The 15,555-nt window shown below is 29.9% G+C and overlaps 1 protein-coding gene across 1 annotated transcript; it reads right to left on the reverse strand.

The window, feature by feature from the left end:
* Positions 1-463: 463 nt before the first annotated feature.
* On the reverse strand, positions 464-15,244 carry LOC105845046 (uncharacterized). The gene is made up of 3 exons (XM_065800047.1): positions 15,126-15,244; positions 13,905-14,203; positions 464-2,999 (listed from the first exon to the last, which is right to left on the reverse strand). Exons 2-3 carry the CDS (start codon positions 14,170-14,172, stop codon positions 856-858), a joined length of 2,412 nt encoding a protein of 803 aa, XP_065656119.1. The 5' UTR covers positions 14,173-14,203; positions 15,126-15,244; the 3' UTR covers positions 464-855.
* Positions 15,245-15,555: the final 311 nt, after the last annotated feature.

Here is a 15,555-nt window from a genome sequence, read left to right on the forward strand (position 1 = left end):
TCTACACGCACTTACTACACCAAGTTAGGCATAAAACGTTTAAAATATTTCGTTTCTTGCTTATTATTTCTAAAAACTTAAAAACTCTCTTTTAAACTTCTAATGACAAAATGTATCACATTTAAGCAATAACGACTAAAACGTCTTTTTAGTTCATTATCATAAGAAAATCTCGCTTAAGAAACCTTAAGAAATTATTTCAGATGAAGGTAATGAAGCATGAAGTTAGTACTTAAAATATTTGATTATTTATGCTTGCTAATACGAAGCAAATATAAACTAGTGCTTTGATACCCAGCAATTTTTCTGTTTGTACAAATGCGTTACCAAAGCTACAAGTTTTACATGGATTTAAATGAAACTTTCTTAATTATAAGTTAACCATCCATTATATTTAAATATTTATAAGTTGACCAGATATTGTTTATAAATGTATGTTTCGGAGATAAAAAAAAAAAGCTTGTTTCGGAATTTGATCTTCTCAGAACAACTGGCTTCATATTTTACAAAGCTCATTTTTTGAGTTAGTTATACACACACACTCAAAAAAAAAAAAAAATATTTTGTATTTATTCAAAAATAAAACAAAATAAAAAATCATACAAAGTATCTACAATAGTACACAAATATTTACTTTCTCACAGGCAACGCAGTCGCGAGCAAGTTTATTAAAAAAATACATATAAGTTTAATTTTATCTTCATTCAGATAAAAAAAATTAAAATAAAAAAATTGTATTTTAAAGAATAAAAAGGAGAAGGTTAGGAAAAAAAATGGTTATTTTAGAGGAAATAAAAAAAAAAAAAACGGACTTTTTTGTGCAAGTGCAGCCCGGTTTCAAATAACGGAAAATAATTAAGTATTAGGAATAAGCAAACTTAAAGTGCGAAAAAATTTACTGTCATACAATGATGACAAAAAAACTTCTAGTAAATTTTTCCCTTCGTTTTCGCAAATTTCAATCCAGCTTTTTGTATTTAGTGTACTCTCATGTTTATCCCCTAAAACGTTTTTTTGTACATTTTCTACTTCTCTTAATATTGTTTTTGCCTCCTCATATTGCTTTTTTTCATATAAACATCGTGCAACCCAGAATTTGGTATTTAATAGTGCTTCTGTATTATAGTTTTTTGCTTCTCTAATTAATCTTTCTTCATCGTCCAATTGTTGTTGATCGTAAATATGTCTTGCAATCCAAAATTTAGTACCTTGTATATTAGTATTTTCATCTTCTACTATCTCTTTCAACAAAACTTCTTTTTCTCGGTATACCATTTCTGCATTATCATATTGCTTTTTTTCAAATAAACATTTTGCTACCCATTCCTTATTAATTATCGAATATAAATTTTTATATCCAAATATTTCTTTACTTAAATTATCTATTTCTCTGAACAAATTCTCCGCGCTGTCGTATTCTTTTTTTTCAAATAAGCAAACACCAATCCAATATTTGGCGTTCATTAAATATTCAACTTTATCCCCTAAAAATTTTTTACCATTTTTTTCTGTTTCTCTAAAGATATCGACAGCGTTATTATAGAGTTTCTTTTTATACGCGCATCTTGCTATCCAGTATTTTGCTTTACATGAAATTTCATGTTTTCCCTCTAAAACATTATTTTGGGTTTTTTCTATTTCCAAAAATATTTTCTCAGCATCGCTGAATTCATTCTTTTCATACAAGCTTCTTGCAAACCAGTATTTAGCATTAAGTGTACTTTTATGATTAACACCGAAAACTTCTTTTTTCAAATTTTCTAGTTCTCTAAACAAGCTTTCTGCATTATTGATTTTTTTTAATCCAAATTGGCACATTGCAAACCAGTGTTTTGTATCTAATGTACATTCGTGTTTTTCCCCTAAGTCATCTTTTTGTATTCTTTCAACCTCTACAAATCTTTTTGCTGCATCATCAAATTTTTTGCTTTCATGTAAGCATCTTGCAAACCAGTATTTTGTTAGTATTGTGTTCTCATGTTTCTTCCCCAGGACTATATTCTGCATGCATTCAACCGTCATAAATATTTTTCCCGCGATATTAAACTTTTTTTTTTCAAATAAGCACCTTGCATACCAGTATTTTGTTATTAGTGTACTTTTATGGTTATCACCTAAAACTTCGTTTTGAATATTTTGTACTTCTTCAAAAATTTTCTCTGCCTCATCAAACAGTTTTTTTTTAAATAAGCATCTTGCTATCCAATACCTAGTATTTAGTGTGTTCTCATGTTTACCCCCTAAAACTATTTTCTGCATGCATTCTACTTCTGTAAATAATTTTTCTGCGGTCAAAATCTTTTCTTTTATTTCAAACAAGCACATTGCAATCCAGTATTTGGTATTTAATGTTTCTTTATGCTTTTTACCGATAGTTTGTATTTGAGTATTATAAATTTTCCTGAATATTTTTTCTGCACTACATATTTCTTTTTTTGAGTACAAGCAATGCGCAATATAAAATTTAGTTTTAAGAGTGTCCTCATGTTTCTCACCTAATTCACACTTTTGCATGCGTTCTACCTCTACGAATATTTTTTCTGCGCTATCTAGTTGTTTTTTCTCTCTCAAGCAATGAGCGATGAAGTATTTACTTTTGAGTGTATCTTTATGATTTTCTCCTAAAATTGTTTTTTGCATAAGTTCTAATTTTCTAAACATTTTCTCAGCGACGTCAACCTGTTTTCTTTTTAATAAACATATTGCATTCCAGTGTTTTGTATTTAATGCATCCATATGGTTCTCTCCTAGAATCTTTTCTTGCATGGTTCTTACTTTTTTATAAAGTTGTTCAGCGTCATTGAGTTCATTTTTCTCATATAAACATCTTGCTATCCAGTATTGAGTATTAAGGGTTTGCTGATGCTCACTGCCTAAAATGTCTATTTGTTTATATAATAATTCATTAAAATATGTTTGAGCGGTATTGAACTTAGTCATTTTAAAAGCGTTATTTGCCATCTCCAATTTTTCTGTTGAATATTTTTGAAAACAATCATCTGAAACAAAAAAAGTTAAACAGATATCTTTAATATTATAATAATATTTTAAGAAGCAACCTTTAAAAACTGATATAAGTAAATATAGACCAATCTTAAATCCCTATATTTTCTAAACTTCCTGGAAATATAATTTACAAGAGACTGTATAAATATTTGATAGAACACAGAATCTTTAGTAAAAATCAAATTATAAAATGGCACGCTAACTATCTTGACAATAGACAACAATGTTTTACCTTAAATCGCTATAACAATTCAAAACAAATAAAAATCAAATGTGGGGTCCATCAACGATCTATTCCAGCTCCTCATTTATTTTCAACTTATGTCAACATCTTTTCTAAATTCTCGTAAAAGTTAGATTGTGTAACTTTTGCAGATGACACCAATCTTCTTCTAGTTCAATCAGTGACCTTTTTGATAGCCTCAAAGTTAGAGCTTATAAAACATAAAACATGGTTTAAAACTAACAAGTCGTCGTTAAACTCAAAACAGTTTCTTTTTATTGCCTAATTTACCTATTGCCTTATTAAGCACACAATTTTCATCAATAATTATTAAATTAAGCTAGTAGATTTAATTATATCTTTGATTAGAAAGTTTCTAAACAATTTTCTAAAAACATTTTTGTGACATAACGAAGAAAAATATCTAATATATAATAATATTATAATAACATTGTTAACTTTAATTTGTAGAAAATTTGTTTCGCAAAGATCTAAAATATCTTTGTTAATATCTTTGTTAATATCTATCTTAATATCTAATAACAATGATTTCCTTTATTTCAAAAAAATGAAGTAAACAGTGGCGTAGCTATTAGGTGGCAGGCAGGGTCGTGCCTTTGAGATTTCTCATAAAGGAGAGAGAAAGTGGTATAGGGATGGGGTTTGAATGTTGTATGTGTTTTTTTCTAACTAAAGACACAAGCATACAAAAAATTTCCTCAATGTTTCACATTTGCCAACTATACTTCAAAACTTGCCAACTGATATGCTAAATGTACAAATGTGCCAATTCAAATGCATATATAACAGCTTTGTGGGTGTGTGTAGGTTATTGGTTTTCATTAGAAAATACGAACTATTTATGCACTGTTTAATTCACTCCAATCTAAAACAAAGGATCTTTCAAAAACTATGAAAAATTTGAAATTTTGTCTAAAAGAATTAAAAAATTATTATTAAAAAAGGAAAGCTAATAATGTAGCAAACAGTATTCGAACATGTCAGTAGTGAAAACATCTGTAAAATGCACGCAGACAACAATAAAACTCTAAGCGTTGTTAAAACCGCTGAAAACAAAGCTCGACTGCATGTTGATCTGGATAGCATAGTCAGCTGGACTCAAAACTGGTTGATTGAGCTCAACGTCTAGAAATGCAAGATTATGCACATCAACAAATAAAAGGTTTTGCCACACGTTTACTCAATGAACAAGTACAACGCTAAAAGCAAAGTCAACTCGAGTCAACAATATCCAAGATAGACATAGGCGTTTAAATTACCAAAAAAGAATCAGGCAAAAGTTGCTTGATTCTTTTTTGGTCAGGCTAATAATTTCCTCGAATTCTTAAAACATACCTTTCTTAGTATAGACACTAAAATATGGGAAAAATTATACACCACCCATACACTCCCACATCTCTAGTTCGCAGTTACCGCCTAATGCCTATACCTTAAAAATACATAAATACCATAGAACACATCCTGCATTGGCATTTGGCTACCAAAGTACCACACAAAATAAAGCGCTTTGACTACGAGACGAGATGCATCAAACGTGGACTTGTTCACTCATGGAACGCACTTCCTAACAAGGTTGTCAGTGCCATCAGTGTCAATTGCTTCAAAGCAAAATTCGATCAGCTATTACTTTAATTACCATAAAAAAGACATAAGACCTTGCTTGTTTCAACTTTTTGATCAACAGTGTTATTCACCCATAGAACGCACTACGTAACAAAATTGTCAATGCCATCAATATCAACTGCTTCAAAGCAAAAATTGATCAGCTATTACCATAATTATCACAGCGCATCATGTTCAATGCAATCATACACGAGTTAGCCCGGATAGCTATTGATGGGTCTATGGAACACGCCCATTCCGTGCAGTTTAACTAACTAACTAAATAACATGAGAAATTCTTAATTATACAAAATGCATTTATATGTCCTAAGAGTTAGTGCTTTACGAGTAATGTTTACTGAAAGAAGCTAGTAAAGCAAACATTTCAAATAAATGTCAGTTTATTATATAAATATATATATATATATATATATATATATATATATATATATATATATATATATATATATATATATATATATATATATATAAAGAAGCTAAAAACTATAACAAGCATAGATTTCAGTTATTGGCGGCGGGTATGATCTACAACAATGCATTAAAAATCTATTTATTCGCTCTTGGTTAATTAAATCTAAAACATACATAATGATCTTTTATCATTATATTTAAACGGATATTAAAGTTTAAGCTAATAAACCGGCATTTTTAAACACAGATTTTGTCTTTGTTTACAAATATTCTTATTTATCTTTATGACTTAAGTTAAATGTTTCAAGATATAAAATTTCAAAAACGTTTAAGGCTTCACGGTTTGTGGATTTGGGGTCCTAATTTCAATAAAATACCCTTTGAAAATCCTTTTAGTTGGTAATAGTACATGTCTTTTGGAGTCCATATTTAGGTGTTTTGAAATCCCTCTTTAACATCCAAATGAAAATTTGTATCTCTAAGTAATTATAAACTAAATGATCTAAATTCGGACTTTGTCAGTGCTATTTTCAGGCTGTAAACATGCTCTGTGAAAAAAAATTTATGAAATAAGAAATGTTGCCAATCAAATATTATATATAGTTTTCTTATTTTTATAACTTTTTTCAAAATTTGATTTATTACGTTAATTCAAGAGCATTTTTGAAAGCTCGAACCTTCTGTCCGTATCCAGAGCATTTTCCGGAAGAGGCAGTTGTACAAAAAAAAGAAAATTGTAAAAAAGGTTTTCGTGAATATATTTGTTAAGTTTGAAGATGCCAACGTTTGCAAAGACCCATGAAGAATGCAGAAAATCTGGTAATGTCATTTGCATGAAAAAAGGTGCCCAAGAGCTGACCGAAAACTACAAATCAAAAATTCTTCAACAAACTCAGAAAGATCTCAATTTCAATAATGAGAGATTGTGATGGGAAAATAACCGTTGTGTCAAAACTTTACCGCATTGAGACAATTTTAATCAAACCTGCAACTCGTTTTTCTAGTGTTTGTTAGTATTTACGCTGCCAAATTGCCAAGCTCAACGGAAAAGAAAAGCATCTATTCAGCAAATTCCAAGACTCAGAGCCCAAACTCCCACAGCAGGCTTATCAAAGTGCTGAAAAACGTTGCACAAAGTGCTTGTCAATTATTGGACGTGGGCTTCCTCACAACTGCACTTTAGGAACTCGCCATGAAAATCTGAGGAAAATTGTAGCTGCAAATCCCGTAAGAGCAGAGCAAGTTGCATCAGCAGTTTTGGCTACTAAAAGTACCTCTCCAAATGGAACCATCAGGCTTAGTCAACCAAGTGGAAAGATGTTGTCTATGAAAAGTGGTATGGTGTGCTGATTTGATATTGATAATTTAATTAAAAAAAACGTTTGAACTTGTTAATCAAATATTTTGATAGAGCTAAATAGGGAGAGACAAAATTAAAGTAAATTAAAAATGTAAAAATTATTTTTAAAATGATATTTTAAAAATAATTTTTTTGTACCTGAAAATCAAACATTCAATCCTCCCCCCCCCCCTCCTCACTTCCAACCTAACCAAATAGTTTGAATCAACCAAACCAAACCACCCCTCTCCCTCCCCCCTCATTCTATCCTAAATAGTTTGGATAGATGCACCGAATCAAAATTCAATATTTTTAATTGATTCTAATTTAATTTGCTTAAAAAATATTCTTATTACACTTTGTTCTAAATTAAATTCTCAAATCTTTATCTAGTTTAATCACTTGATTGATTTTGAACTTTCTATTTTCTTTGTTTAAGTCCATCATCAGCTCAGCAACTCTTTAAAGAACCTCTTCCACCGGAAAATATGGTTCAAATACAGCAGAATATTGGACTGTCTAACAGTGGAATGCAAAAATTTAGCTCAACCCTGAATCAAATTAGTCCTGTAAGATTGGTGGGGCCAAGTTTCCCTCTAAAGTTTGCTCAAGCTGGCTAAAAGTTTCATAATCAGTTTATTATCAACAAAATAACTCTGGCAGAAAATAAGAAATCATGCCAGTTGGTTCATTGCCAAAGTCTCAGCAGTTTAAGTGAAGCCTTTAAATTATGAAGTTGGGAATTGATGTAAGAGGCTCTTTTCTGAAAGTAAGCTTAACTCACATTGTTTTGGAGGAGGATGAAACGCCGCCAAACAGCCCAGTTCAGAAAACTATCAAACTGATGTCTCAACCCTCAACCAAAGCAACAAGTGTAAAGCAACAAATCCTGATAGCACTTGCATAAAACACTTCAGAGAGCTACCCTAATGTGAAGGCTAATTTGAATCTCATTCAAGTTCAAGAAGAATGTCAGAAATATTCTCTCATCATTTCTTGCGATCTTAAGCTGGCAAACATTTTATATGGAATACAGTCTCACAGCAGCAAGCGTCAATTTGTTGGTGTGATGCCTCATCACCAAACCTCAAAAACTGTGGCCACCTGAAAACTTTTGGTGAGATCAGAAGACAATATTCCAAACTCGTCAGAGCAGGAGGAGATTTGAGAAAATGAAAGGACTTCAAAAATGTTGTTCACTTGCCAATACTCAATTTTCCAGATGACAAGCTCGTCCTTGAGACTATCCCACCCACGGAGCTTTATTTGCTACTTGGTGTGGTAAATCACTTGATCTAAACTCTTGGTAACCTTTGGCCCAAAGCCAAGGAATAGCCCTCATCACTTCTAACTTTCATCCAGCCTTTCCATGGTGATCATTTCAATGGGAATGACTGCATGAAGCTCTTGAGAGGTGTGAGCAAACTCTAATTGCTTTCAGAAAAGGAAAATTTTGCTCAAGCTCATGGCTTCATTCAAACACTTACGCTATTCAAGGATGTTGTGACTTCTTGACTTTGGCCAGAATTTGGACCCTGACTACGAATCCAAAATTGCTCAATTCCCACAGAGCTACATTAAACTTCTGATTTCAGCTACCCCTAAAACGCATGCAGTGTTTTTCCTCAGTTCATCAAGACGAAAAAAATGGGATTGGGCATCTACAGTGAGCAGGAAACAGAAGCCTTGCACTCAAACTTCAAGGTTCATTGGTATAGGTACAAATGAGATTCTTCCCACCCCGATTATGCCAAGAATCTCCTGAAATGTGTAACTGAGTATAATAGCAAGAAAATCTAAACTCTGCACTAGAAAGAGTTTTTACATAATTTATTTCAGAAAAAAAAACTGAAACATTTGCTTTCCCATGTGTCTTTCCTTGAAGAGTATTCTATTATCAGAAAGAAAATTGTTATTTATCTCGTAAGTGAAGTCTTGCAGAAAATAAATAAATAAAAATAAAAAGTATTTTTACAGATCTAGATATCATGTTTTATAAAAATTTCACGAAAACAAATAATTTGGTCTTAAAAGCTATCCATAGCGTATATGAAAGGAACACTTTTTGATATAAACTTAAATGTCAAAGTCAAATGTCAAGTCCGTTGGATTTTAATGCAGGATTTTGAAATTACTCATTTTGTGCTACAATTAGTATACACAATTACCACCTATAAGGACTTTTATAGGGTGTTTCATTGATATTAGGACCCCAAATCTACAAACCGTAACTTGTTTATTAAAGAAAAGTTATAACTTTTTTTCTAACAAAGTAAAATTACATTTTTTATTTCTTGATTTCTAAATAAAATTTGTGCGCGTCATCACAATTAAATGACTGATTCTAAAATTGTAATTGGTTTCTGTTTTTTTTTATTTAAAAACGTTTAGATTATAGATTATGCGTATTTTAAATCCTAAAATTACTATGAGACCGTTTTTAATTCTCTTTATTTTGTTTTTATACTTCTTGTTTGTTTTCTGTCATCAAAATTTTTGTTTGTATCGTCAAAATTTTCTTGTTTTATCAAGTATTTTTATTTCCAATAAATGGCCAGAAATATTTCGCGCAAGGGCAGCACGAAGGAGAGAAGCCTATAGATAAAGACCCCTGATAAATTTATAATTTCGCTAGTAATACATATTCGCTAGTAATGGAAAATATCAAAAATTAAATTGAAAAATAATACATTGAAATGATATATTTAAAATTTAAAATTACTACATGTGAAATAACAAAATTCCCTCCCTCCCCTCCCAATATACTTGCCACCCTCGTGCGGTGCATGACCTTGCTATCCCTTAAAGCCGGTGCAGAACATTTCGCAATATTCGGGCAACAGTGGATTAAATGCTGGTTTTAATTTTAGTTAAGAAACTGAAACAGTTGTTTCAGTTTCTTAACCCGAAAATTGTATATATTTGACTGCAATCCAAATATATGCAATATTTGGGTGTCACTGGTGCCCAAACTTTTTGAAAAATTGCTATTCAAACTTTTGAAACTGGGTTTTATTATATATGCACCGGAAATATATGTGTGTATATGATTTTCAAAAAACTGAGCCAGCAGAATCAAATTGTATTACGTTAGATTATTGAATTTACATTTTTTTAGACTAAAATACAACTTTAAGAATGAAAAACGCAGTATTTTTCATTCAATTATGTAATCTCATGTTAAAAATACTCATTAATAATTATTAAAATTGTAGTCTAATTTATGTATTTAATCATCATTCATCATCCAGTGCTTCAGAACTTCTCTTGAAAACTTTATGATAGTTTGCATTAATCTGAAACTTTTTCGTTTTTGTCGTTTTCTTCGTTCTTTGCTACACCTAGGATATCATGACATAGCTTTACTCCTCTTACAATAGCTTTTTTGACTACTTGAAGACTTTGAACAATGGTCTTCATTTCACGAAAGTTATTAGATTTTGTCTATTTATTGGTTGGTTGGCTGCGTGTTTAAAGAAACTCATTGGGAGCATTCGCAAAATGGAAAAGCCTCATTGATCCAGGGCTAATCAAATCACTCAGTGACTTTATCTTCTCTGAAATTGGCTTAAGATTAGATTTATCTTCGTCAGAAACCATTTGTGAAAAAAGAGCCAATGGAACAAGCTCTTGATTCATATACCAACTATGTCTGCTAAGAGCTTTTATTCCGTTATCAGCAATTATAGAACCATGGTATGCAAACTGCTTCAGTTTCTTAACTAAAATCAAATCGTTGACTGGGGCATTAGCTGCAAACGGGTATTTAATCCACCAACGCACATATACAGTTCCATCAAACACACAGAAACATTCTAATTTCTTTATTTGATTTTTGGTTGCAACTTCTGAATTGGGAACTGCTCAATCATCTTTCCAGACAATAGGAATATTTTCATAGTGTTCAAGAGTTTTGCCATCCATCTTGCTTTGTGCAAAGCACAAGGATGCTTCTCGCTAAACTTCTAAGGTTCAGATGTAACTAATAACAGGCTGAGTTCAATAAGTTCTTGGTAATCCCCTCGAGTGAAATCTAATGCTAGGAATTCACGGAAGCAATTTATTAAGCTTTCTTGTTCCTTTTCAGTTTCTCAAGGAATTTCAGGATAGTAAAAGTTTGCTTTATTAACTGGTGGAAGATACAAGTAGTGATTCTTTAACCTACAACAATTTATAATCATTTTGTTAGTTAAAGCCAATTGAGTCTATTTAAGTCACTTTTAAGTCACTTGAGTCTATTTAATCAATTAAATAATTCTTTTTGTTCAATGATGTTGTAAAGGCATTAGGTTTACTTTTAAAAAAGTTGAATAATTAGACCGGATGAAGCCTCTATATTTAATAAATCCCAACAGTTGCTAAGCATGACTTCTCCTACATGCCTGCGGCATGCAAATCACAACAAGAGACAGTCTAGCTCTCTGCAGGCAGACACATGCTGCAGTCCTGTGATGTAAGTAATGAATTAATAAATTCTTTAATAAAACTCTACCTAATAGCCTTACAATTAGCCCATTACTTAGAACCTCCACAGTATTAGTAAACCTAGAGTTTGTGCAAAAATAATTTTTTGATTTAAAATTTAATAAACTATTAATATATCACAAAATTTAATAAACAATTGCTTTGTTAAAGTCTAACCTGTATTCGAGGATGTTGTGTCAAAGACCATGCTTATGATGTTTTCGTCGCATTTCCAATCTATGCGTTGATTTTTTGTTGCAACGGAGACAACGTTACCATGTTTCAGATCAACTTTTGTGGTTGAAATTGAAAGGGGTGGTACACGAATAAGTTTAGTTCGATTGACTGTGGATACTAAAACAGGTAGACAATCATCAGTGTCTTTGGAGTCCAAGGTGGCATCAGTTTTTTGTTCCAATGTACCATCATTTTTGAAGACGGATTCCATTTGTCTTTTATTTGTTTGCTGATATGCAAAGTACTAATGCTTGATATCGATTGACTGAAAAGAACTTAGATTTATCTTTAAAAAATCTCCTCCGCAGACAGATATCATCAAATGTAAGAATGAATTCATCTTAGTATTTTTAATACATTTAGCAATAACATTTGAATTCTTGAAAATATCAGGTGGAATAAATATGTGTTCACCAGACTTAATTTGTCTTTTGTGTCGTCTTTCAATTCAGAGCAGGCTGAGCTGAGTCCAGCAGTTTCCCCAACAGATTCATCGCAAGAACTACTGGTTAACTAAAACTCAACAGTTTCTTTGAATATTACCGAATGGTAATGAACATTATCGAATGGTCTCTTTTGAAAAAAGCTTCATTATAGGTTCTTTTCTGCCTTTTCTCAACAATTTTTGCATGGACTTTGTCAATTCCTTAATAAGATGCTTTTCTTTCAGTTGTCATGCTTTGCATGAAAGGAATGTCAGCGTAGATGGATTTTTTTTCCTTTGATGTTTTATGGCGTTTTGAGCTTCCATATCTTGGAGAATAGATTTCTTATAAAATTTTATGATAGCATCTAATGTTGACATAAATTTCTTGATTCCTTGGCTATCTAAACGTCTTCGATTTTCATTGTATTTTATTAACTTCATTAATTCATCATGTGCTTCCTTGGTTATACTTTCAATGTTGTTTCTTCCACTTATTGGAGGGATATTTGCCTTCATATAATATGCTTCAGAACATCATCAATTGTAAAAAATAGTGCATTATTAAAGGTTGGCAAGCAGGCAAATAATTATTTGTTTCTTTGTTGGTAGTTTACACCCCTTGATTTCCTTGTCATTAATACCAGGAGTGGACTCTAATATCAATTGTACATATCAATCATTATGTCTAGTTTCCATTATGGTGCATTTATATTATATAACAATCATTAATAATCTGAATAGTAATCAAAGTTATTTAAATAAGAATACTAAACGAAGATAAAATAAATATAAGATTTTATCATGAAAAATGTCTATTTTTTACAGTATCAAATTTCATGTTGCTTGTCCTGACTCATATGTGATCAGATTGCAGAAAATGTAATAGCCGTTGTTTTTAGGCTAAAACCCGCCAGCAAAAACTTTAACAGCTGTCCACGACTAAATTTTGATTTTTTTGGGGAGCTGGGACACCCTAATATATAAAGTAAACTATTGCAATCGATTAAGTGAATTTTTTGAATAAATGCTATTTAGTTAGTTTATATTTTCAATATAAAATAATGTTGATAAAAATAATGTAGTAGGAGAAGAAGAAAAAAATGGCTACGTCTTTTAGTAAAAAAGGAAGTTTTGAGAAAATAAATTGAAAAAAATGTTTTTAGTTTTTTATTTTATCTTAGATTAAATTAATATTAATTAAAAAAATTCGTCCGTAATTAAATTTGGTTAGTAGTAAGTACAGATAAAAATTAAAAAATTAACATTTTGGTCAAATTAATCTAAATGAAATTACTTTTTTTAGATAGTTCAACTCATATTTCTTAAAGTTTATTTATCAAAAAAATAATAACAATATCAAAAAAGATAATATCAATAATTTTTGCTCCAACTAGCAATTTATCTAAATTTTAGTAAAGTATTTCCGTAAGTATCCATTTCTACGGTGCGATGGAAATTCAAATAAATTGTGACAATACACTTTCATTATGGTATTTCTCAAATCTTTTAGATTAGGTTCTATTTAGAATTTCTGCTTTTAATTTTACATAATAGTTTGCAATGAGATTCATATCATAAGCTGGAACATTAATTGCTGTTTCATAGAGCTTTATGTCTTAACAATATTTTCATATATATTGTCAATATTTTCCAGCAATTCCAGCAATAATTTTAGCAATTATGATTTGGGTGGTAATTACTGCATACGGCTTGTCGGCTTGTTGGTTTACACTTTTTACAACAAGGTAAGACTTCAAATTCGTATATTATTTGGAATTAATAAAAAATATCATGTCTAATTGGTTTTGAATTAGAAAGTTTGATATTTTCTTCCATTACAAAAAGACTTGCCCGAAGAAAAGATTACAAATATAAAATTACAGCCGAGCTTTATTTAAAATCTGTTTTGAACAAAGCTTAGCAATAATTCTATATTTGTAATCTTCTTGCTCCAGAAATAAAGCAATTGATTTTTTTTGTTATATATGTGTGCATGGTGTATATTCTTTAATGGTAAAATAAACAAGATTAAAAAAAAAAAAGGAATGAAAAAGATTATGCTATGAGATTTGAAGATTGAATATTTTGTTTTGATTTGATATTTTTTATTTATTTTAAAGTGATATAACAATTCTTATATTAAATAAAATTACCTGCAAGTTCATCAACATGTTTTTGTAGATCTAATCTATCTATACTTTTTATGGCATATTTAAGCTTTTCCAGTGTCGCGTTTTTATTTGATTTATGCCATTGAGTTAACATTTTGTATGCTTGCATAACCGTTCCATTATTATCATTTTTTATTATTTTTAACACATTATCAGGGATTGATAAACAAATTCCAAGAAACTCCCAGTCAACTCCCACTAACTTACTTACTTCGTACTTAAACTTTTGATCTTCTAGCACAAAATTCATTTAAGATTTACCAGTTGAATTTACAAAGTGCCTATAAAAAAAAAAAATGCAAGCGTAATTAAAATTTATAAATATACCCTGAATAATTGAAAAAATGTATATATATATATATATATATATATATATATATATATATATATAAATATATATATATATATATATATATATATAAATATATATATATATATATATATATATATATATATATATATATATATATATATATATATATATGTGACTTTCGAAAAACTTTTTTTTAAATAAAAATAGAACAAACTATTTTCTAAATTACACAAAATCACTCTTTAATTAACAACGCATACAAATAGAATCATTTCAAAAACTTTTTAATTCTAATTGCACTTGAAAAACAAATTTCATCATTTTTCAATGGGTTTTATCTAGGGTTCTTAAGCACAAATATTTACTAGGTTAATTATACGTAACATCTGCAAACTATATATAAAAAAGATAATTTTATAATAACTTCTAATTTCAACTACTACTACTACTACTACTACTACTACTACTACTACTACTACTACTACTACTACTACTACTACTACTACTACTACTACTACTACTACTACTACTACTACTACTACTACTACTACTACTACTACTACTACTACTACTACTACTACTACTACTACTACTACTACTACTACTACTACTACTACTACTACTACTACTACTACTACTACTACTACTACTACTACTACTACTACTACTACTACTACTACTACTACTACTACTACTACTACTACTACTACTACTACTACTACTACTGCTGCTGCTGCTACTACTACTACTACTACTACTACTAATAATAATAATAATAATAACACTAATAATAGTAATAATGATAACAAAAGTAATAATAATAGTTTATTCTTTTTTTTCTTTGGAAACATCACTGTTTTAAAAATAATTGTTGCAATAATTTTTATTACCAAATGAAACTGAATTTAACTTTAATAGATAATAAAACAAGCAACAATTTGACTTGCGTTTGACTTTGCGTTTTACAAGAATATTCACCTCACGTAAAATGTAAATAAACTTTCAGAGTTTTGAAGTTTTCTGACTGATTTGTTTATTTAATTTAAAATACATTTTGATTGGTGGTGAAATTCTACCCATTAGTTGTTCAAACTAAAATAATTTATTTTACGCATTTAAAAAAAAACGAGTCTTTTAATATTTTAATATAAAGGGCATAAGAGAAAGTTATTCTTAAATAGAAAATATTTTAGTAATAAGGTGTGTAAAACACCTAAGATTTTTTTATGAAAAGTATCCAAGTATGTCTCTCACTTAATCACAGTATGGATGTGGCTATTCATATCTATATAATATACCTATATAATATTGAGGGAGTGA

Source organism: Hydra vulgaris, chromosome 06 (assembly GCF_038396675.1).
Source record: "Hydra vulgaris chromosome 06, alternate assembly HydraT2T_AEP".
Lineage (NCBI taxonomy): Eukaryota > Metazoa > Cnidaria > Hydrozoa > Anthoathecata > Hydridae > Hydra > Hydra vulgaris.

Bases quoted from the DNA above. Each gene is read 5' to 3' on its own strand.
- LOC105845046 (XM_065800047.1), bottom strand. From the start codon at position 14,172: ATGAATTTTGTGCTAGAAGATCAAAAGTTTAAGTACGAAGTAAGTAAG. The intron at 3,000-13,904 runs GTAATTTTATTT...TTTTTGTTTCAG, and splicing joins ACATGTTGATGAACTTGCAG to ATGATTGTTTTCAAAAATAT.